A 21,978-nucleotide genomic window follows, 5' to 3' on the forward strand; every position below is an offset into this window, starting at 1 on the left:
AGTAGAAAATTATGTTTTATGGGGACATGGGAACGGATTATTCTCATTTTAATGGTTTCCTATGGGAAATTACTTTTTGGGATACACACGTTTCGCCTTACACACTGTGGGAACCAATTAAGTTCGTAAGCCAAGGTATCACTGTACCTGTCTTCTTGTGTGCTCAAAATAAGTTGAGCGGGTTTTGTCTTGAACAAACTTTTAGATGCCAATATGCATTGTCATGCTTCGTTTTTGAACAAATGTTTTTATTTACGGAAGATTTTTTTTTTTTTGCGGGGGAGTTCTTTTTTGTTGTTGTTGTTTGCAAAAATGCATGGTCATGGTTTTTGATCTATTGTCACGTTTTGTCCTCAAAATTTCGGATGATGAAACAATGCATGGTCATTTTTTTTAATGACCAAGCAAAAATGTTAATGACAAAATCCATTGTGTTCTATCGACGGCAAAGTGTTTTGATGTCGAAATGCATTGTCATAATGTACCCACAACAAACTTCCTGATGACAACGCGATCATTTTTGACGATTGACCAACTTTTTGATGACAAGCACACTTTTTTTTTGTTTTGGTGCTTCATCCACAACAAATTGCCGTCACGTTTGACCTTCCAAAAAAAATTTTTGCTGACAAAATGCCTATCATCGCGTATTGTCTACATGAACATTACAGTGCCTTGTCACGTTTTTGTCACATCTTCAGATATCTTCTGAAGACCCAAAATGATGCATTTGTGGTACGAGTCGTAAAAAAAAGTGATCTTCCACCTTTATATCCTTCGGCGATGTCTAAGTTTGACGAATTTGTTTACCGGTGAATGGACTTTTTTAAAATATTTTATTTTATTATCCGATCGCTGTCCATGGGGCAAAATGGCTCCAAAGGTGTTCTGCAATGCTGTGGTCTTTGTACACAAATTATCTGTTACACAATGACGTCATTTTCCACTGAAAAATACAATCTGTACACGCCCCCGTCATTTTATTTTGAAATTGCATGTGTATGGGTTTTTTTTCTTGACGTTAGCGCCATTGAAAAATCTTCAATGACTTAAAAGAGCAAAATGAAAAAGCTCTTCAATTTTTGCTGCGTCATACAAAAGGAAAAAAAAAATAATTATGGTAATTATGGTGATGTTATCAATGCTGAAATGTACGGAAGAGCATTAGGGCCAAGTTGAAATTTATATTTTTTTCGAGATGGGGTATTATTCTGAGAAGAAAAGTCGCAAACTTGCGAGTTTCAAACTCGCAAATTTGCTAGATTTAAAGTCACACATTTGCTAGATTCAGACTTGCAAATTTGCTTGATTCAAACTCGCAAATGTGCTAGATTCAAAGTCACAAATTTGCTAGATTTAAAGTCACAAATTTGCTCGATTTAAAGTCACAAATTTGCTCGATTTAAAGTCACAAATTTGCTAGATTCAAACTCGCAAATTTGCTAGATTTAAAGTCACAAATTTGCTACATTAAAACTCGCAAATTTGCTAGAATCCAAGTCACAAATTTGCTAGATTTAAACTCGCAAATTTGCGAGATTTAAAGTCACAAATTTGCTAGCTTCAAATTTAAAAATTTGCTAAATTCAAACTCGCAAATTTGCTAGTTTAAAGTCACAAATTTGCTAGATTTAAAGTCACAAATTCGCTAGAATCAAAGTCACAAATTTGCTAGATTTAAACTCGCAAATTTGCTAGATTTAAAGTCACAAATTTGCTCGATTTAAAGTCACAAATTTGCTAGATTTAAAGTCACAAATTTGCGAGATTCAAACTCGCAAATTTGCTAGAATCCAAGTCACAAATTTGCTAGAATCCAAGTCACAAATTTGCTAGATTTAAAGTCACAAATTTGCGAGATTTAAAGTCACAAATTTGCGAGATTTAAAGTCACAAATTTGCTAGCTTCAAATTTACAAATTTGCTAAATTCAAACTCGCAAATTTGCTAGATCTAAAGTCACAAATTTGCTAGATTTAAAGTCAGAAATTTTCGAGATTCAAACTCTCAAATTTCCTAGATTTAAAGTCACAAATTCGCTAGAATCAAAGTCACAAATTTGTTAGATTTAAACTCGCAAATTTGCTAGATTTAAAGTCACAAATTTGCTCAATTTAAAGTCACAAATTTTCTAAATTCAAAGTCACAAATTTTCTAAATTCAAAGTCACAAATTTGCTCAATTTAAAGTCACAAATTTTCTAAATTCAAAGTCACAAATTTTCTACATTCAAACTCGGAAATTTGCTACATTCAAACTCGCAAATTTGCTAGATTCAAACTCGCAAATTTGCTAGATTTAAAGTGACAAATTTGCTAGATTCAAACTAGCAAATTTGCTCGATTCAAACTCGCAAATTTGCTAGATTTAAAGTCACAAATTTGCGAGATGTTTAGTCACAAATTTGCTAGATTCAAACTCGCAACTTTGCTAGATTCATACTTGCAAATTTGCTAGATTTAAAGTCACAAATTTGCTAGATTCAAACTGGCAAATTTGCTAGATTCATACTCGCAAATTTGCTAGATTTAAAGTGACAAATTTGCTAGATTTAAAGTCACAAATGTGCTAAATTTAAAGTCACAAATTTACTAAATTCAAACTCCCAGGGGTCTATCCTAGGCCCACTATGAAACCTGGCACTGTTGGTTAGCTTGCATTCTGAATCTTCCAAACACTTTATTTCAAACTTGAAATGAAATATCGATGAGAAGGTTTCTTCAGCCGTCATCTGTACAAAAGTGAAGGTTTCGGACGTTTCGCCTCCTATCCAAGAGGCTTCGTCAGCGAACTAAAGTCTGACTGGTCGTATCGGCCCCATTTATATATCCCTAATGTCCAGACCTGGTGGCGCCGGACACAGCTATGATAGGTCCCTACAGTCAGGTTGGGGAATGAAATGAAATGAAATACATAAAAACAGTTAGAATAAATAAATACATAGTCCATAAATAAAATAAAATAAAATAAACCAAAAACACAACTGTGTTTTTGCAGCTTAATAGGTGGTAGTCAGTCAAGTAAAAATGTTCCTTCATCAGACTAATCACAACTAGGCTCCAAACCGGTGAAAGCCTCCACCCATGTTCGGGTGTAGTAAATGATCCGGAGGCCGTGTTTCTTCAACGCGTAGCCGTGCCATCTAACGATCGGTCGAGGGCAATCTGCGAACGCGTCGTCGTCCGAATGTCGTTGGTTGGCCGTCAGCTCCACGGCCGCCTTAAACTGGCGGTAAAAAACGCTGGCGTTGCCCAGCAACATCGCTCGGTGATGTAGAGTCAGATTCCCGACGATGGCCGGAAGATGTCGCTCGAAATAGTCGCCGATGGAGCACACCGCGGCGTTGACTTCGGCGCGACCGTTCCCTACCGGGATGGTGATTCCTGCGATGGGCTCTAAAGATTTTCGTCTGTATTTTAGCGGTGGGTTCCCGATGAAAATGTGTTCCACCTAAATGCCAGAGATTATAATGTTAGCCCTCAAAAAACAAACAAACAATTAATGACCGGAACGATTCATCGTAGAAAGAGGGCAAACACGGACATCGATTTAGCGGTACACCAAGGTACAAAATTCAAAACAAAATGAGAAGTCCTACATGAAAAAAATAACTAGCTTGGGTTATTTACGTAAAACGTACGGGGTTGACGATTTGACTGGATAAATAAAATAAAATATGCATTAAAAAACTTCGCCTGGTCAACATAATTAATTCCATCTAGTTAAATCAACTCCTGATGAAAATTCACAGCAACCCATCGTTTTCAGTGTGCATGGACATAAGAGTAAATGTCAAAAACTAAAAAAATATCTGTAACTAGTGTATGGAAAATATGTATTGGTTTTCCTCAAAATATGTTACCTTAATTCATTAAAATCTGTTATTTTATTATTTATTGTTTTATACGTGGTCTTATTGTTTTATGTATTGTTTTTATTGTAAAGTGTCATTGGGTGTTCAGAAAGGCGCTTGTAAATGAAATGTATTATTATTATTATTATTATTATTATTATTATTATTATTATTATTATTATTATTATTATTATTATTATTATTATTAAAATAACCCTCCCCCAAAACGTTTTGACTTTGGGGGTGTGGGAAGGTAGTAAAAACACATATACGGTACAATGCCTGATTCCTAAAGACATTGTCTTGATCGTATGTGAGTGAACGTATCCATTGATCCTTTGGAAAAATGTCCCCCGTTCAGTTGCAAATTCCCTCCTTTCACACATGCACGCGCACTGTTTATAAAGTGACTTACGTAATCCCTTTCGGCCGTTACTAAATTACACAGGGCCAGCTCCACGGCCCTGAGGTTCCCCCGAAGCATCATGACCGCGTCGCCGTTGCAGGACGCAGTGACGATGCAGGACAGCTGCAGCAAAAGCACAGGGAGCAGATGCAATTCACTTTGCAGTACACTCATCACGCTCCTGACATCATCATTTGACAAGCTTATTTATATCTGGCAAGACTTTTTTTAATGGAAAAAAAACTTGGCGTCATGACATTATTTCGCAATTTGTTGTAAGCTACGGTGAGACAATATGTTATGAATATACGGTATTACTTCAAGAACTTGATGACACCTGTTAACTGTCGAACTAACACCCGCCTTTAAATTGAACCAAGAAAAAGAGAATAAAAACATTAACGGCGTTTAAAAAAAATGAAAGAGAAATATCTTAATCATTTAGCTCTGTATATGTGGCGTCATGCCGATTTTCACTTTTGGCTCAGAGTGAACGATGAGACAATCAAACGATAACGGGGAATTCCCGGTAGGGGTGTGTTGAGTGAGGACGTGCGCATTGGCAGGAATTTTTGTTTTGCAACGGTGACTTCCGAGTTACGAGGATGAACTTTAGGTCTCAATTAAGGCACTGTTGCAACGCAAGGGCCCCCTCGATCTACTCCTCCGTGCATCCATTGTCTGAACCGCTTTATCCTCATACCAGCGGGCGTGTTGGAGCGTGTCATCGGGCAGAGTAGGCGGGTTACACCCTGATCTGAATGACAGCCAACCGCGGGGCACACATCGACGAGCAGGCCGTCACACTTTGGGGCAATCCCGAGTGGCCATTTCATAAATCTGTGGGTGATTTGTGACGCAAAATCAACGTAACCCGAGTGCAGTTATTGCAGTATTCGTTTGACGATGAGTAGATGATAATACAAATAAACTAGCAATACATTACAATCAAGTTTTAATATCAATCGTGTCTCTGAGTTCAATGGTCATTTCTATATACTTTATTTCCACAATTTCACAGACTAAAATTAAATTAAAATGACATTTTGAAGTTTAAAAGAACATTAATGCTATTGTTTTAATATTTTTTTATTTATAGAAGTAGAAGTCGTAGGAGTAACAGTCGTCGTAGGTGGAGGCGGATGAGTAGCATAAATCCTTTCACTTAAAAAAAAATGAATACTTTATGTTGGCAAGGTATTTTTTGTAGTATGGCAAATTATCTTCGAAGACGATTTTGCATTTTTTGCATACCTGTCAATCTTAGCTAATAGCTTCCCTTATAAATGATTACAATTCCCGTATAAAAGTTGTAGCACGCCGTACGTTATTTGAAATAAATAAAACGCTAACAAACGCGGAAATGCAGACAGGTTACAGCGCATGCGCACATTGTGCATTAATCAATCCGACTGTACGCAGCAAGAAAAATATATTTAGGGTGTATAAACAATTGAGGATTGCTTTTGCTGTACGCCGTATATTACTTAAAATGATTAAAAAAAACGTATACAATACGGGAAAACGCAAAATTTGACAGGTATGTTTTTGTGACACGATGCATTTGTTGTCGACTTTAAAACGATCAATGTTTGATGACGAAACGTCGGTGCACGAAGACCAATCAAATGAGCCGAATTCTTTTGAGTGACGCAACTTTTGTCCAATGACAGAACTCGTGCTCACAGTTGCATGGCAACCATCGCCGGGAGAAACCAACTTGAAGGAGACCAGGTGCCATGAAGGAAAGAAAAGGAAAGGAAAGAAAAGAAAAGAAAAGGACGGTGGATCAAGCGTGGAGGAAGTGTAGGCCAACATGAGCTCAGTGGCGATTTCAGCCGTTCTGGACAAGCACATTCGGCGACTTTGCCTCGACCAGTTTCCTTGTGGTCAAGGCAGTTGGGTGAGTGCGGAAGTGAACGCGGCCGTCTTGGCGCCATTTTACGAAACCGGTCTACAAATGGAAAGTCACAACATATCGAAGCAATTTTTTTCGCACCTTTTCACCTTTTTTTGACAATTACTTAAACTCTTATGTATTTGGATAGTATTTTGCAAATGTAATTTTACTTTATTTGAAGGTAATTTTGCCCGTGACGGTTTTAAATTTAGTGAGTGTGAATGTGTGTGTTACTTCCGGGTCGAGTGAACGCTGGCGCAAATGGCCGCCGCTGCTCATCCGCAAAAAAACTTCTCCTGTAACTGTAAAGTGTCCTTGAGAGTTTTGAAAGGTGCCTGTTAATAACATTTATTGTTGTTATTATTATTTTGTCTCTCATGTTTGACCCCTACACTCACTGCTGCATTCTTAACCAATCACGTGGCTTTAACTGCAGACTGGGGGCGGGGAATAGAGGACAAAAACAGTCGGCTGCCATTTTGTTGTTAGGAGAACTGGCTCGTTCGCGAACGACACATTACTCATTGTGACGCTCCGTGTGTATCCCGAAAAATAGTTCGTATGCCAAGGTAGAATGTTCATAAATTTAACGTTCGTAAACCGAAAAGTTCGTAAGCTAAGGGGTTCGTAAACCGAGGTATCATGGTTCTTTTTATGGCCAACAGGTGGCGCTGTAGGGCTCAGTCTACAAGCGCACACCTGTTGGCTAATTATAGTGGCTTAAAATGACTCCCGGCATGACCACTCTGTGTCAGTATCATTGAAAAAAAAAAAAATTAAAACAAGCTTGTTTTGACAATAAAAACAGAGGACGGACCGCGTCTGTAGTAGCGAGCTCGAACCGGTGACGGAGGACACGGACACGCTGCTGGATCTGCTGAGTTGCCCGCACTCGCCGTGGCACCACGACGAGCCGTGGAGCCCTCAAGCCGCCGCCCTCCAACGTGTAGCCGTGGTGCAGCCCGAGCGACTCGACGCCGACTTTGTCTGCAGCTACTTCAGAAAACTCCGCATCGTCGACAAGGACGTAAGCAAGCTCCCCTACCCACCTGCCGCTTAATTTGTCGCAATTGTTGACGGCCATTTTCTATACTTGGCCTTGTTGAGGTGTCTGTGATTGACAGCTACCTGCTGAAGTTCTGCAACCTTCAGGAACTTGTACTCAGCGCCAATCGCATCTGCGAGATCTCAGCCGAGAACCTCCCCAGGACGCTAACGGTGTGTCGACGCCTCTGTTGATATTTTATCAGAAATCACAGTAACATAGCTTTGTGCACCCTCTTTGTTACATGAAGTAGATCTAGATGAAAGAGGATAGGATCAAAGCGTCCTTTTCTCCAATGGATCAGGGACGACAATGGTGGAATGAGCACGTCTACTACATGCTAAACGTTGAAAGCAAACATGAAGCTGTCGCATCCATTGATGAAAAGAGATTGTCTCGCATACTCCATGCCCACGTAAATCCGCTTCAATTCCAAGCCGCGACAGTTCCACGTATGGCAACGATATTCCTCCCAATCAAAAACGGTGCTGGCATATTTGTGCTGCCAAAAAGGCGCTCTGATGTCTCCTTGATGAATTTCGTAGCCAAAAATGCTTAAAAAGAATCTGTATCCGTTCCACACGATGCACAACGACACAAAGTGACAAAAAACAACAAAAAAAGCAAGACTGGTGAGAGAACGTGCCGACGGCGGCCTACTCGGGCGCCATCCTGGCCTTCTTTATTAGCTAGCTAGCTAACTTTCTACCTATTTTAGTTATTCAACTATCTAGCTAACTATCTGAGTGAACGCTGGCGCGTGTGGCTGCCGCTGCTCACCCGCAGAAAAAATGTCCTGCCATTGTAAAGTGTCCTTGAGAGTTTTGAAAGGCGCTTAGAAATGAAATGTCTTCTTCTTCTTCTTCTTCTTCTTCTTCTTCTTCTTCTTCTTCTTCTTCTTCTTCTTCTTATTATTATTATTATTATTATTATTATTATTATTATTATTATTATTATTATTATTATTATCTCTGAGTTATCTATTAGCTATCTAGCTAGTAACTTTCTACCTATGTGAGCTATTCAACTATCTAGCTAACTATCTGTGTTATCTATTAGCTACCTCGCTAGCTATCTATTAGTTATCTATTAGCTAGCTTGCTAACTTTCTACCTATTTGCGTTATTCAACTATCTAGCTGACTATGAGTTATCTATTAGCTAGCTTGCTAACTTTCTATCTATTTGCTATTTATTTGCCATCTATCTATTAGCTAGATAAATAGCTTTCTATCTATTTGAGTTACTTCCGGGTTGAGTGAACGCTGGCGCGTGTGGCTGCCGCTGCTCACCTGCAGAAAAAATATCCTGTGACTGTAACGTGTCCTTGAGAGTTTTGAAAGGCGCTTAGAAATGAAATGTATTATTATTATTATTATTATTATTATTATTATTATTATTATTATTATTATTATTATTATGATTATTATGATTATTTTTAATGCTTTTAACACCATTTCAGGTGTTGGAGCTGCGTGCCAACCAGTTGCACGCGCTGGGCCGGCTGGCCATCTCTCCTCCCCCTCGCCTTCAGTACCTCGGGCTAGCTGCCAACCGCCTGGGATCCCATCGAGACGTCACCCAGCTCACAGGAAGCCAATGGTTGCTCCTCAACTTACTTCAACCTAGAATCTGAACTCTCTGAAGCCATTGTTTTGATTCTGGAGCAAGGCAGTTTGTGAAGGAGTATCACAAAGTGACGTCACAAACAAGGGGGCGGGACTTCCTGAATCTTCCCAGTTTCCGAGCTCATTTTGTGGCAGTTTTGGGACACTTGAAGTCATTTTTTATTGGTGTTTTGCATTTGACTAAAAATATCAGTTTTGGGTATTTTAGATGCTATAAAACGTTTTTCTGATGTCAGTTAGGGAACAAAAAAACAGTGTCGGTTGTCCTTTAAACGGTACAACTAAACTATTTCCACATTATCATCAATTACTCATTCGCGACTGCAAATGTACGTTTTTATAGAGTCAGCTGTTTCTAAAAATCCCTGCTGTGTTTGTGTTAAGGCCTGAGCTGGTGTGCCTGGATCTGAGCGAGTGCCATTTCAGGGAGCAGCGCCCCCTGCTGAAGGCGTTGGGCACACTGCCGTGTCTGCGGACGCTGGTGTTGGAAGGGAACCCGTTCACGCTAGCGCCATCGTACCCGGGGTTCGCCGTGGACGCCCTTCCACTCCTCTCCTACCTGGACGCCGCCTGGATCGCGCCCGAGGAGCGTCATCGCTACCGGGGGATGGCCAACATGAGCCGTGAGAGACCAGCAGCCTTCATAATCATAATCATAATAATAACAATGACAACAATAATAATGACAATAATAATAATAATGATGATGATGATGATAATAATAATAATAATAATAATAATAATAATAATAATAATAATAAATTTCACTTGTTTCTTCCTCATTGGATTGGATTTTTTTTTCAACCAAATTCCTTAATTTGGAAAATTGATATCCCCTTGAATAATTTACTAATTGTTTTTTAAATATTTAAATGACTAAATCCATTTTTTTTGTTTTAATCAAACTGATTCTCATGAATTTCAAACAGAAAAAAAGCAGTAAAAATACAGTAAAATACAGTAAAACAGAATTGGCATTTGGTTTTATTAAATATTTGATTAATTAGCGACATTAAATTTATGATAAACAATATTTTAAAATATGTAGGAAATTTGATTTTATAATTTATATATAATGTATTATATTATACAGTATATATATATTTATATAAGAAAAAATATATAATAAAATGAACAAAAAAGTTGTTTCACCACTATGTATTTTCATTAAATTAACTAAAAATTAGTTCCTATATTATGTATTTTATATTATATATATATATATATATATATATATATATATATATATATATATATATATATATATATATATATATATATATATATATATATATATATATATATATGAATTTTATATAAAATACATACATAATATAGGAACTATGTATATATATATATATATATATATATATATATATATATATATATATATATATATATATATATATATATGAATTTTATATAAAATACATACATAATATAGGAACTATGTATATATATATATATATATATATATATATATATATATATATATATATATATATATATATATATACGGGTTCCCTTCCAACACATATATATATATTATGTATGTATTTTATATAAAGAGAGAGAGAGAGATGAATTTTATATAAAATACATACATAATACATAATATAGGAACTATATATATATATATATATATATATATATATATATATATATATATATATATATATATATATATATATATATATATATATATATATATATATATATATATATATATATATGAATTTTATATAAAATTGAAATGTTTAGAATTTTATATAAAATACATAATATAGGAACTAATTTATATATATACTTATTTTCTTGTATTGAAATGTTCAGAATTTTATATAAAATACATAATATAGGAACTAATTTATATATATACTTATTTTCTTGTATTGAAATGTTTAGAATTTTATATAAAATACATAATATAGGAACTAATTTATATATATACTTATTTTCTTGTATTGAAATGTTTAGAATTTTATGTAAAATACATAATGGTGAAACAATTTTAATAGAATTCAATTTTAAATCACTTATTTTCGATACAATAACAGTTCAAAGTCAGCAGATATTTTTAAATGTACAGTAAAGTCTCGTTATATCGATATTCAAGGGAGTCCGAAAAAATATCGATATAACCGATATCGATATAACGAGACTTTACTGTATTTATTTTTAAATGTATATATATTTTTAAGTTTGACCTAATATACAAAAATATTCGCAAGAGACACCATTTGAAATGTCTCAAATAATTATTCAAAGTACTATCGATATGCAAATAAAAAGTCATCATCAATATTTTATTTTGAAAATCAAAAGTTTACAATATTTAACACTTCAAACGAGTCAAACGAACGATGGCTGAAACCGGACACTTTTCACCTACGGATTTTCTGATCTTAATTTTTTATTTTTTATTTTTCGTGTCGCTGTCACGTCAGACCTCCTGGTGGACTGGGCGTCGGCCACGGTGTGCTTAGGTGTCGTGCAGGGGATCCCCGACCCGCAGCTGGACGCCGAACCCAACGCTCCGGAGTTCCCGGTGATCAGCTACAGCTACGTGATCTCGTACATGTTCTTCAGTCACCAGAGCAGCGCATACCGGGTATCGCGCGCTTTCTCCTCCGCCTCGCGCAATGGCGCTCAGCGGTCACAGGCGCAAGATGGCGACTCTTTGCAGGACGTCGTGATTGGCGGTGGGGCCAAGCGTCAAAGTCAGGGGCAGGAACAGGGGCAGGAACAGGTCGCCGAACCCATCCAGTTGCCCAGCAAGAAGATTGTCAAGGAAACCGTGGTGGTCAACGGAGAACCTGCCGATCAGGAACAAGCGGCCTTCTCCTCTCGTAAATCACATTAATTCATGTCTCTGAAGTCAGGGTTTGTGTCATTTTTAACATTGACATTAAGAAATGTACATGGCGTTTTATAATTTTTCCAATTGTCGTCTTATCCAATGTATTATGTTTCACATTTGAGTCAAAATTTAAATAAATAAACAAACCTGTAAGTAACCGAATGAACAAATCAATCCATCGATCAATACATACGTAAATAAATGGCTAAAGAAATGAATTGACAAATAAACAAACTTGTAAATAAATTAATGAATGAATAAATACATGAATACATGAATCAACAAATAAACAAGTCAACAAATAAGTAAGCGAGCTATTAGCTAGCTAGCTATCTATTAGCTAGCTATCTATTAGTTAGCTAGCTTGCTGTCAGGTAGCTAGCTAGCTATTAGCTAAACAAATTAGCTAGCTATTAGCTAAACAAATTAGCTAGCTAGCTATCTATTAGCTAGCTAGCTTGCCGTTAGGTAGCTACCTAGCTATTAGCTAAACAAATTAGCTAGCTATCTATTAGCTAAACAAATTAGCTAGCTAACTAGCTATCTATTAGCTAAACAAATTAGCTAGCTAGCTATCTATTAGCTAAACAAATAGGCTAGCTAGCTATCTATTAGCTAGCTCGCTATCTATTAGCTAGCTAGCTATCTATCAGCTATCTAGCTTGCTGTTAGGTAGCTAGCTAGCTATTAGCTAAACAAATTAGCTAGCTAGCTATCTATTAGCTAAACAAATTAGCTAGCTATCTAGCTATCTATTAGCTAAACAAATTAGCTAGCTATCTATTAGCTAGCTATCTATCGGCTATCTAGCTTGCTGTTAGGTAGCTAGCTAGCTATTAGCTAAACAAATTAGCTAGCTGTCTATTATCTAAACAAATTATCTAGCTAGCTATTAGCTAGCTCGCTATCTATTAGCTTTCATAACTTTGCTGCTGTGAAATGTAAATTTTTCCACTGCGAGACTAATAAAGGTAAATCCAATCCAATTATTATTATCATTAGCTATCTCTTAGCTAGCTAGCTTTCTATCTTTTTGAGATACTTCAGGGTTGAGTGAACGCTGGCGTGTGTGGCTGCCGCTGCTCACCCACAGAAAAACTCATCCTGTGACTAAAGTGACTGTGAGAATTTTGAAAGGCGCTTATAAATACAATGTATTATTATTATTATTATTATTATTACGATTATAGAGTGCTGGGCAGATCTCTGGCAATGTTATACCCTTTACACAAGGGGGTAGCATTTCCCCTTTTTTCGATGTTAGCATTAGCCCTAAAACTCAATATTGTGTGGGTCTTGCCATTTAGAATGAAAATGACAAAAACCCTGGCACTGGAGTGGACACATTTTTGCACATCGTCTGCCAGTCAATGAGTTGACAATTATTAAAAAAATGAGAATAAAGTAGAAGCTGTCGATGATGAATTTGATGTGACAAATTGACATTACGTCACTGGAGAAACTCTTTTTGCAAACAATAAGCAGCCGCCCACCACTTATCAATCAAGCGACTGATTCATTGAGCTCACTCGGTGGAAATGAAAAGACGCTTTGGATCATCACTTTTTTCTTTGTCCGCCGTGTCGTCTGAGTCACAGAGTTGAGATACAGCACGTCGTCTCATCCGTGGGCGGACAGCATCCATTTTGACGACACGTTGACCTTCGTCGTGCGAGACCTGAGTGGCTTTAAGAAATTCCTCCATCAAGGATTTGCCATTTTTATCGAACAGCAAAAGGTGAGGGGTGACAAAATGTACCGCTTTAACTCTTGTACACAACAATTAAGTACAGTGATACCTTGGCTTACGAACTTAATTGGTTCCCAGACAGAGTGTGTAAGGTGAAAAGTGTGTATCCCAAAAAATAATTTCCCATAAGAAACCATTAAAATGAGAATAATCCGTTCCCAGGTCCCCATAAAACATCATTTTCTACTTTCTAACTTTCTAATTTTCTAAGCCTCAAAACTACAAAATATACCTTATTTTATGTATAATAAATATTATAAGTATTATAATTAAATAAATCAACTCTACTGTATAATAAAGTAGTTTTATTTACCTTTGTGATGGTCGTTGATGGCTTGATGGAATTGAGTGGAGCATTAAACACTTGATAAGGAACGTGGGTTGATAGCTTTTTAGGCTTGTGCGGGTTGTTCATGGAGCCTGATTGATGGGATATTTTAACCTTGCAGTCTACACTCTGCTTTTGAACTGTCAAAGTTGAAACTCTCTCACTGTCGACTTTCAGATCCTGTCGTGGCCTGTAGAGGCGTCAGACAACGCGCCCGCAGCCAATAAAGGAAAAAAAGTGAGTTTTTATCCTCACATTCTTGGAGGAATAAATCCATAAATAAATAAAGACATAGATAAATAAGTAAGGAAATAGCTAAGCAAATGAATAGATGGATAGATACATAAATACAGATGTAAATAAATAAGTAAACAAATAAGAAATAGCTAAACAAATGAATAGATAGATAAAAAAAAATTAACAAACTCGTAAATAAATGAACAAATAGATAAGTAAATAAACATGTAAATAAATAGCTAAACTAATGAATAGATAAATAAGCATGTAAATAAATAAACAAATAAGTAAAGAAATAGCTAAACAAATGAATAGATTGATAAATAAATAAACTTGTAAATAAATGAACGAATAAATCAATGAATAGATAGATCGATCAATAAATTAATAAACGTGTAAATAACAACTACATAAGTAGACAAACCAGTAAAAATAGCAAAAAAAAATAGATAAATAAATAAACATGTAAGTAAACAAATAAGTAAAGAAATAGCTAAACAAATAGATTGATAAATAAATAAACTTGTAAATAAATGAACGAATAAATCAATGAATAGATAGATCGATCAATAAATAAATAAATGTGTAAATAACAACTACATAAGTAGACAAACCAGTAAAAATAGCAAAAAAAAATAGATAAATAAATAAACATGTAAGTAAACAAATAAGTAAAGAAATAGCTAAACAAATAGATTGATAAATAAATAAACTTGTAAATAAATGAACGAATAAATCAATGAATAGATAGATCGATCAATAAATTAATAAACGTGTAAATAACAACTACATAAGTAGACAAACCAGTAAAAATAGCAAAAAAAATTAATAGATAAATAAATAAACAAATAAGTAAACAAATAAGTAAAGAAATAGCTAAACAAATAGATTGATAAATAAACTTGTAAATAAATGAACGAATAAATCAATGAATAGATAGATCGATCAATAAATTAATAAACGTGTAAATAACAACTACATAAGTAGACAAACCAGTAAAAATAGCAAAAAAAAAATTAAGAGATAAATAAACATGTAAGTAAACAAATAAGTAAAGAATTAGCTAAACAAATGAACAAAATCATAGATAAATAAATAAATGAATGAACCAATAAATAAATGAATAGATAGATAAATAAATAACCAAACATGTAAATACATGAATTAATCAATCAATCAAACAATCAATCAATCAATCAATACAAGTCAAGCAGAGCTCAGTAAGTATGATATGCAGCTGATAATTAAAAACAATAAAAATAACATATTTTTAAATGGGGGACGCTGGAGCCTATTCCAACTGTCTTTGGGTAGTCGGCGGGGGGACACCCTGAACCGGTTGCCAGCTAATCGCAAGGCGCACAGAGACAACAACCATTCGCTCTTACACCCAGGAAAAATTCCAAATGTTTAATCAGCTCGCCATGCGTGTTTTTGGAATGTGGGAGGAAACCGGAGCACCCAGAGAAAACCCACCCAGGGAGGCCAGACCGGGATTTGAACTCACAACCTCTGAAAATTCATGCTAGATGAAGGTCGATGCTCATCCGCCCAGGCCAAGACAAAAGACAAGAAAAAGAAAATGGTGGTGGAGCTGGTGGCCGACCCCCCCGTGACGAAGGTGGTGGCGTCCTCGCACGTGTCCCTCCAAGGCCTTCTCGGCGGATGTCCAAAAGTGGACATCTTATGCGACTTTGGGTCCCTGCACAAAGAACCTCCGCCGGAAGACGCGGCGGTCGCCGAAACTGACGAGGTGTGAGTCCTTCGCCGCTTTTTCACGGTTGTCGTGACAACGCTGGACGCTATCGTCGTGACGGGTTTTTGTCGTTGGATTTTTGGAAGGCCGCGAGCGTGGACAACAAAGCGAAAGATGATTCCAAAAAGAAAGGAAGCCGTGTCGGAAATAAGAAAACACCAAACGCCAAAGGTGATTCGGATGAACACGCATGCCGCCATATTTTATTTTGCCTCCACACAAACAAATAATTTAAATAATTTGTAGACAAGTTAATACAAGTTAAACTAGAGAGCAAGCTAGCTAGCTAGAGAGCTAGCTAGAGATAGAGAGCCAGCTTGATAAAGAGCTATCTAGCTAGGTAGAAGTATACAAATTAGAGACAGATAGCTAGAGAGCTAGCTAGATAGAGAGATAGCTAGAGATAGAGCGCTAGGTAGCTTGCTAGAGAGCTAGAGATAGAACGCTATCTAGCTAGCTAGAAGAATACAAATAAGAGATAGAGAGCTATCTAGAGATATAGAGCCAGCTTCATAGAGAGCTATCTAGCTCGCTAGCTAGAACTATACAAATTAGATAGATAGATAGAGAGCTAGCTCGAGAGATAGCTAGATAGAGCTATAGAGAGGCAGCTTGATAGATAGCCATCTATCTAGCTAGAAGTATACAAATTAGAGATCAGAATCAGAAAACCTTCATTCGTCCCACAATGGGGATAGATAGCTAGAGCGCTAGCTAGATAGAAAGCTAGCTAGATAGCTACAGATAGCGAGCCTGCTTGATAGTTATCTAGCTCGCTAGAAGTATACAAATTAGAGATAGCTAGCTAGATAGAGCTAGCTAGCTAGAGAGATAGCTAGATAGAGCTATAGAGAGGCAGCGTGATAGAGAGCTAGCTAGCTCTATACTTCTAGCTAGCTAGAAGTATACAAATTAGAGATAGCTCGAGAGCTAGCTAGCTAGCTTGCTAGAGAGATAGCTAGATAGAGCTATAGAGAGGCAGCGTGATAGAGAGCTAGCTAGCTCTATACTTCTAGCTAGCTAGAAGTATACAAATTAGAGATAGCTCGAGAGCTAGCTAGATAGAGCCAGGTTGACCGAGAGCTATCTAGCTAGCTAGAAGTATACAAATTAGATAGATAGATAGATATGTAGCTTGCTAGAGAGCTAGCTCGAGAGATAGCTAGATAGAGCTATAGAGAGGCAGCTTGATAGATAGCCATCTATCTAGCTAGAAGTATACAAATTAGAGATCAGAATCAGAAAACCTTCATTCGTCCCACAATGGGGATAGATAGCTAGAGCGCTAGCTAGATAGAAAGCTAGCTAGATAGCTACAGATAGCGAGCCTGCTTGATAGTTATCTAGCTCGCTAGAAGTATACAAATTAGAGATAGCTAGCTAGATAGAGCTAGCTAGCTAGAGAGATAGCTAGATAGAGCTATAGAGAGGCAGCGTGATAGAGAGCTAGCTAGCTCTATACTTCTAGCTAGCTAGAAGTATACAAATTAGAGATAGCTCGAGAGCTAGCTAGCTAGCTTGCTAGAGAGATAGCTAGATAGAGCTATAGAGAGGCAGCGTGATAGAGAGCTAGCTAGCTCTATACTTCTAGCTAGCTAGAAGTATACAAATTAGAGATAGCTCGAGAGCTAGCTAGATAGAGCCAGGTTGACCGAGAGCTATCTAGCTAGCTAGAAGTATACAAATTAGATAGATAGATAGATATGTAGCTTGCTAGAGAGCTAGCTCGAGAGATAGCTAGATAGAGCTATAGAGAGGCAGCTTGATAGATAGCCATCTATCTAGCTAGAAGTATACAAATTAGAGATCAGAATCAGAAAACCTTCATTCGTCCCACAATGGGGATAGATAGCTAGTGCGCTAGCTAGATAGAAAGCTAGCTAGATAGCTACAGATAGCGAGCCTGCTTGATAGTTATCTAGCTCGCTAGAAGTATACAAATTAGAGATAGCTAGCTAGATAGAGCTAGCTAGCTATCTTGCTAGAGAGATAGCTAGAGCTATAGAGAGGCAGCGTGATAGAGAGCTAGCTTGCTCTATACTTCTAGCTAGCTAGAAGTATACAAATTAGAGATAGCTCGAGAGCTAGCTAGCTAGCTTGCTAGAGAGATAGCTAGATAGAGCTATAGAGAGGCAGCGTGATAGAGAGCTAGCTAGCTCTATACTTCTAGCTAGCTAGAAGTATACAAATTAGATAGCTCGAGAGCTAGCTAGATAGCCAGGTTGACAGAGAGCTATCTAGCTAGCTAGAAGTATACAAATTAGAGCTAGCTAGATAGCTCGAGATATAGAGCCAGCTTGATAGAGAGCTATCTAGCTAGCTAGAGTTAATATACATCTATGTAGTATATTGTTTTCTATGTGTAAAAGTTGACTACAATTTCCATCTTAACTGTCCCCCAAATATTCTTCTATCCATGATACAAACCTTGATTGCCAACATACGTCACTTCACATGCGGCGAGCATATGAAGTTTGATATTTTTATTTTATTTTTAATCCAGTCGCCTCCCTTTTTTTGTCGATCCAGGCTCGCGGCGAGGTCGCGGCAGCGAAGACGGCGACGCCGACACGCCCACCCCGGCCGAAACAGCCACAGTGGAACTGAGCGTGGAGCTGAAAAAATGGCGCCACGCCTCCGAGGTGGCGCCGCTGGCACCCGCCGCCGCGAGCGCTAGCGCCTCCTGAGCCAAAACGCACTCTCGCCTTCATTTCGCCAACTTTTATTCAACTTGTACAGAAAAGGCAAAGTAAGAAAGAAAAAGCAAGGAAGTGCGTTTTTCCAAGTGTTGTGCCAGCATGCAGTTTCCCATTAAAAAAAAAAAAGTATTTTCAGGGGATAGAAAAACATCTTCATTTACAATCTGCCATTTGGCATTTTAGATTTCTGTTTCTCTATATACACACACACACACACCACTCGCCAAAAATTTAGGGACAGCGTGAAATTTATGATTTTAAAATGCACTTTGACCTTTTCTGGCGACCTTCATTTGACCCCATGGCTCATTTCCAAGCATTCTGTGACACTTCCAGTCATATTAAAATGGAGCTCCCGTGTCAAGTTGTCTTTTTTTCTTCTTCTTTTTTTATTTTCTGTGAGCAGTGTGCAAACGCCAAACCTGGATTTTTTTTTTATATATTTTTTTTTATAGCCCTCAAAGTCACTTTAGGACGGAAAAAGTCCAAATGGCGGCGGCGATCAGAAGGTGCGATCGTCGTTGCAGTCTTGGCTCCAATGGCCGAACACTTCGCAGATGTTGCAATATGGCCGCTCGGCGCCTTTGCTGCCCCCGTAGGCGGTGTGGGGAGGCGAATCGGCCGCCTGCGCCTGAGCGGGGCAATCTTCCGTGTCGTGGAGGTCGAAGCAATCGCAGATATCGCAAAAGACCCGGGGAGGAGGCTTAGTCTTTTTCTTCTTCTTCTTTTTCTTCTTTTTGCCGCTTTCCTTGTCATCCCTACAGCAGTCAAATAAAGGAGAAAAAAAAACTGTTTCAAATTAAATGTTACAGTCACAGAATAAGTTTTTCTTGTGGGTGAGCAGCGGCAGCCACATGCACCAGCGTTCACTCAAACCTGGAATAACTCAAATACAGTAGATAGAAAGTTAGCTAGCTTGATAGATGGATAGGAAAATAGATATAGATAGATAGATAGAGAGATAGATAGATAGATAGATAGATAAATGATAGATAGATAGATAGATAGATATGGAGCTTGATGGATAGATAGATAGATAGCTAGCTAATAGATAGATAGATAGATAGATAGATAGATAGATAGATAGATAGATAGATAGATAGATAGATAGATAGATAGATAGATAGATATAGAGATAGCTAGCTAATAGATAACTGATAGATTGATAGATAGATAGATAGATATGGAGCTTGATGGATAGATAGATATAGATAGATAGAGAGATAGCTAGCTAATAGATAAATGATAGATAGATAGCTAATAGATAACTGATAGATAGATAGAGATAGATAGATAGAGATAGCTAGCTAATAGATAGAGAGAGATAGCTAGCTAATAGATAACTGATAGATAGATAGATAGATAGATAGATAGATAGATAGATAGCCAGGTAGCTAGTTAGCAAATAGATATGTAGCAAGGTAGCTAGCTCGATAGCTAGCTCGCTAGATAACGAGATTAGCATTTTGTTTCATATTAACTCATTCACTGACATTGCTGATATTTTTTTTTAATTTGAACTGAATATTTTATTTTGAAGAAAACGATGCGTTCTTTTTATTTTTACTCGATTCGTTCATTCATGTGTTGTTACTGACCTGTCAATGTCGTCAAAATCGTCCGGTTCGCTCGTGTTGCTGCCGTTGAGCGCGACGGCGGCCATTTTCTCCATCTGTTCCTTGAGGTCCAAGTTGTTCTTGTTCAGGTCAACGATGACCGAATTCAAGAAGTCAATCTGTCGCAATCCCCCAACAGCCCAAAAACAACAATCATTAAATGATGCTTACAGAAAAAAAAACAATAACAACAACACATTTTACTTGGGATGGGCATTTATTTGCAGTCATTGTTATATATTTAAAATACTATCTATGCCTTTTATACGTAAATATATATAGATATATCTATAATAATAATAGTAATTATCATTATTATTATTATATTTTATTCATAATCGCCTTTCAAAACACTTTACTATAATAATAATATTTTATTTCTAAGCACCTTTTAAAACTCTCAAGGACACTTTACTATCATAATAATAATAATAATAATAATAATAATAATAATAAGAATAATATTTATAAGCGCCTTTTAAAACTCTCAAGGACACTTTACTATAATAATAATAATAATCCCATTTATTTATAAGCGCTTTTTAAAACTCAAGGGCACTTTACTATAATAATAATAATAATTATTATTATTATAATTATTATTATTATTGAAATTTTTATTTATAAGTGCCTTTGAAAACTCTCAAGGACACTTCACTAAAATAATAGTAATAATAATAATAATAATAATAATAATAATAATCCGATTTATTTATAAGCACCTTTTAAAACTCTCAAGGACACTTTACTATAACGATGGGAAACATGCTCGTCTACATAATTGTAAAATGATATCAATTATTGACGAAAAAGATAAAATTACAAAATATTAAACAATAAAATATGAAATAGACGACAAACTTTAATACCATGTAGATCGTTTATGATCTCATCTATGGAGAAAAAATGGATCCACATATGCAATTAATTCAGATTGAAATGCCCATCCCAAAATACGGTAGTTTTATGTATGTATTTCTGTATTTATAAATGAAGTGATGATGGCGAGCGTGAGCAAACAAACACAAACAAATGAGTGGTGAGAACCCCGACACATACGGAACCCCCGAGATGGACGACTTGACAGATTTAAAGAAGACATATTTTGGAGGGGAAAAAATGCTTCTACTTTTCAAAATATTGACATACAAAGTCAAGCTGGAAAAATATGTCTGTGATGACTGTTTAAAGAACGCTCATACCTGTCTACGTATTCGTTTTCCCCCTATTTTATACGTTTTTTTTTAGCATTTCAAATAATGTACAGCATACGACAACGTTTATACAGATTTTTTAAAATTTATTTTATTGTGAAACGATCTTACAAAAAGCATTTTGGCTCAAATCCAGTTCATCTCAACTGCGATAATGCAGCCACCGATCGCTACTATCGTCACCAAAACCAGCCAAAGTACAGTGATACCTTGGCTTACGAACTTAATTGGTTCCCAGAAAGTGCATGTAAGGCGAAGTGTGTATTTCAAACATTAATTTCCCATAGGAAACTATTAAAATGAGAATAATCCGTTCCCAGGTCCCCATAAAACATAATTTTCTACTCAATAAGCCTTAAAACTACACACAATATACCTTATTTTATGTATAATAAATGTGCTATGGTATTGTAATTAAAGAAATACACTTTACTGTTTAATAAAAGTTGTTTTATTTAGCTTTGTGATGGTCGTTAGCATCTTAGAAGTTGTGATATTGCAACAGCAACAGATGCAGGCAGACACACTAGAAACTTCACGAATAGCTGGTTCCCTTGCTTGTATGTTCTCTTCAAATTGTATAGATGGCTTGTGCGGGTTGTTTGTGGAGCCTGATTGATGGGATATTTTAACCTTGCAGTCTACACTCTGTCTGTGAACTATCAATAAAGTTAAAACGAATCCAAA

At 36.6% G+C, this 21,978-nt stretch overlaps 3 protein-coding genes across 12 annotated transcripts in view; 1 reads left to right on the top strand and 2 right to left on the bottom strand.

Annotated features, from left to right (window-relative positions):
- Positions 1 to 2,773: 2,773 nt before the first annotated feature.
- Positions 2,774 to 5,575, bottom strand: LOC148898720 (uncharacterized). Of its 2 annotated transcripts, XM_088993566.1 has the most exons (3): positions 5,514 to 5,575; positions 4,269 to 4,382; positions 2,774 to 3,450 (listed from the first exon to the last, which is right to left on the bottom strand). In XM_088993566.1, the coding sequence occupies exons 2-3, from the start codon at positions 4,338 to 4,340 to the stop codon at positions 3,043 to 3,045; spliced, it is 480 nt and encodes a 159-aa protein (XP_088849692.1). In that variant the 5' UTR covers positions 4,341 to 4,382; positions 5,514 to 5,575; the 3' UTR covers positions 2,774 to 3,042. The 2 variants fall into 2 exon arrangements, with proteins under 2 accessions (XP_088849692.1, XP_088849691.1); XM_088993565.1 differs by lacking the exon at positions 5,514 to 5,575 and having other exon boundaries at positions 4,269 to 4,435.
- LOC148898721 (leucine-rich repeat-containing protein 43-like) lies at positions 5,060 to 18,449 on the top strand. 4 transcript variants are annotated; one of them, XM_088993560.1, is made up of 13 exons: positions 5,666 to 5,799; positions 5,933 to 6,162; positions 6,968 to 7,186; positions 7,267 to 7,377; positions 8,666 to 8,805; positions 9,216 to 9,454; positions 11,279 to 11,442; positions 11,518 to 11,680; positions 13,290 to 13,429; positions 13,947 to 14,006; positions 15,562 to 15,759; positions 15,849 to 15,933; positions 18,292 to 18,449. In XM_088993560.1, the coding sequence occupies exons 2-13, from the start codon at positions 6,076 to 6,078 to the stop codon at positions 18,447 to 18,449; spliced, it is 1,764 nt and encodes a 587-aa protein (XP_088849686.1). In that variant the 5' UTR covers positions 5,666 to 5,799; positions 5,933 to 6,075. The 4 variants fall into 4 exon arrangements, with proteins under 4 accessions (XP_088849685.1, XP_088849682.1, XP_088849686.1 ...); XM_088993559.1 differs by lacking the exon at positions 5,666 to 5,799 and adding an exon at positions 5,060 to 5,101 and having other exon boundaries at positions 11,279 to 11,680; XM_088993556.1 differs by having other exon boundaries at positions 5,664 to 5,799; positions 11,279 to 11,680.
- A 19-nt stretch (positions 18,450 to 18,468) lies between these two features.
- clip1a (CAP-GLY domain containing linker protein 1a) overlaps positions 18,469 to 21,978 on the bottom strand; it is a 36,028-nt gene continuing 32,518 nt past the window's right edge. For all 6 annotated transcript variants that reach the window (XM_088993547.1, XM_088993552.1, XM_088993551.1 and 3 more), the window contains 2 exons: positions 20,060 to 20,196; positions 18,469 to 19,219 (listed from right to left, as the gene is read on the bottom strand). In XM_088993547.1, the coding sequence (XP_088849673.1) occupies positions 18,964 to 19,219; positions 20,060 to 20,196 (393 nt within the window). In that variant the 3' untranslated portion in view covers positions 18,469 to 18,963. The remainder of the gene's footprint in view (positions 19,220 to 20,059; positions 20,197 to 21,978) is intronic.

The sequence above is a fragment of the Hippocampus bargibanti genome, linkage group LG04 (genome assembly GCF_051943395.1).
Source record: "Hippocampus bargibanti isolate YZ-2025 linkage group LG04, ASM5194339v1, whole genome shotgun sequence".
Lineage (NCBI taxonomy): Eukaryota > Metazoa > Chordata > Actinopteri > Syngnathiformes > Syngnathidae > Hippocampus > Hippocampus bargibanti.

Bases quoted from the DNA above. Each gene is read 5' to 3' on its own strand.
- LOC148898720 (XM_088993565.1), bottom strand. From the start codon at position 4,433: ATGAGTGTACTGCAAAGTGAATTGCATCTGCTCCCTGTGCTTTTGCTG. The intron at 3,451-4,268 runs GTAAGTCACTTT...TCTGGCATTTAG, and splicing joins TAACGGCCGAAAGGGATTAC to GTGGAACACATTTTCATCGG.
- LOC148898721 (XM_088993559.1), top strand. From the start codon at position 6,076: ATGAGCTCAGTGGCGATTTCAGCCGTTCTGGACAAGCACATTCGGCGA. The intron at 7,378-8,665 runs GTGTGTCGACGC...ACACCATTTCAG, and splicing joins ACCTCCCCAGGACGCTAACG to GTGTTGGAGCTGCGTGCCAA. The intron at 9,455-11,278 runs GTGAGAGACCAG...CTGTCACGTCAG, and splicing joins GGGGATGGCCAACATGAGCC to ACCTCCTGGTGGACTGGGCG.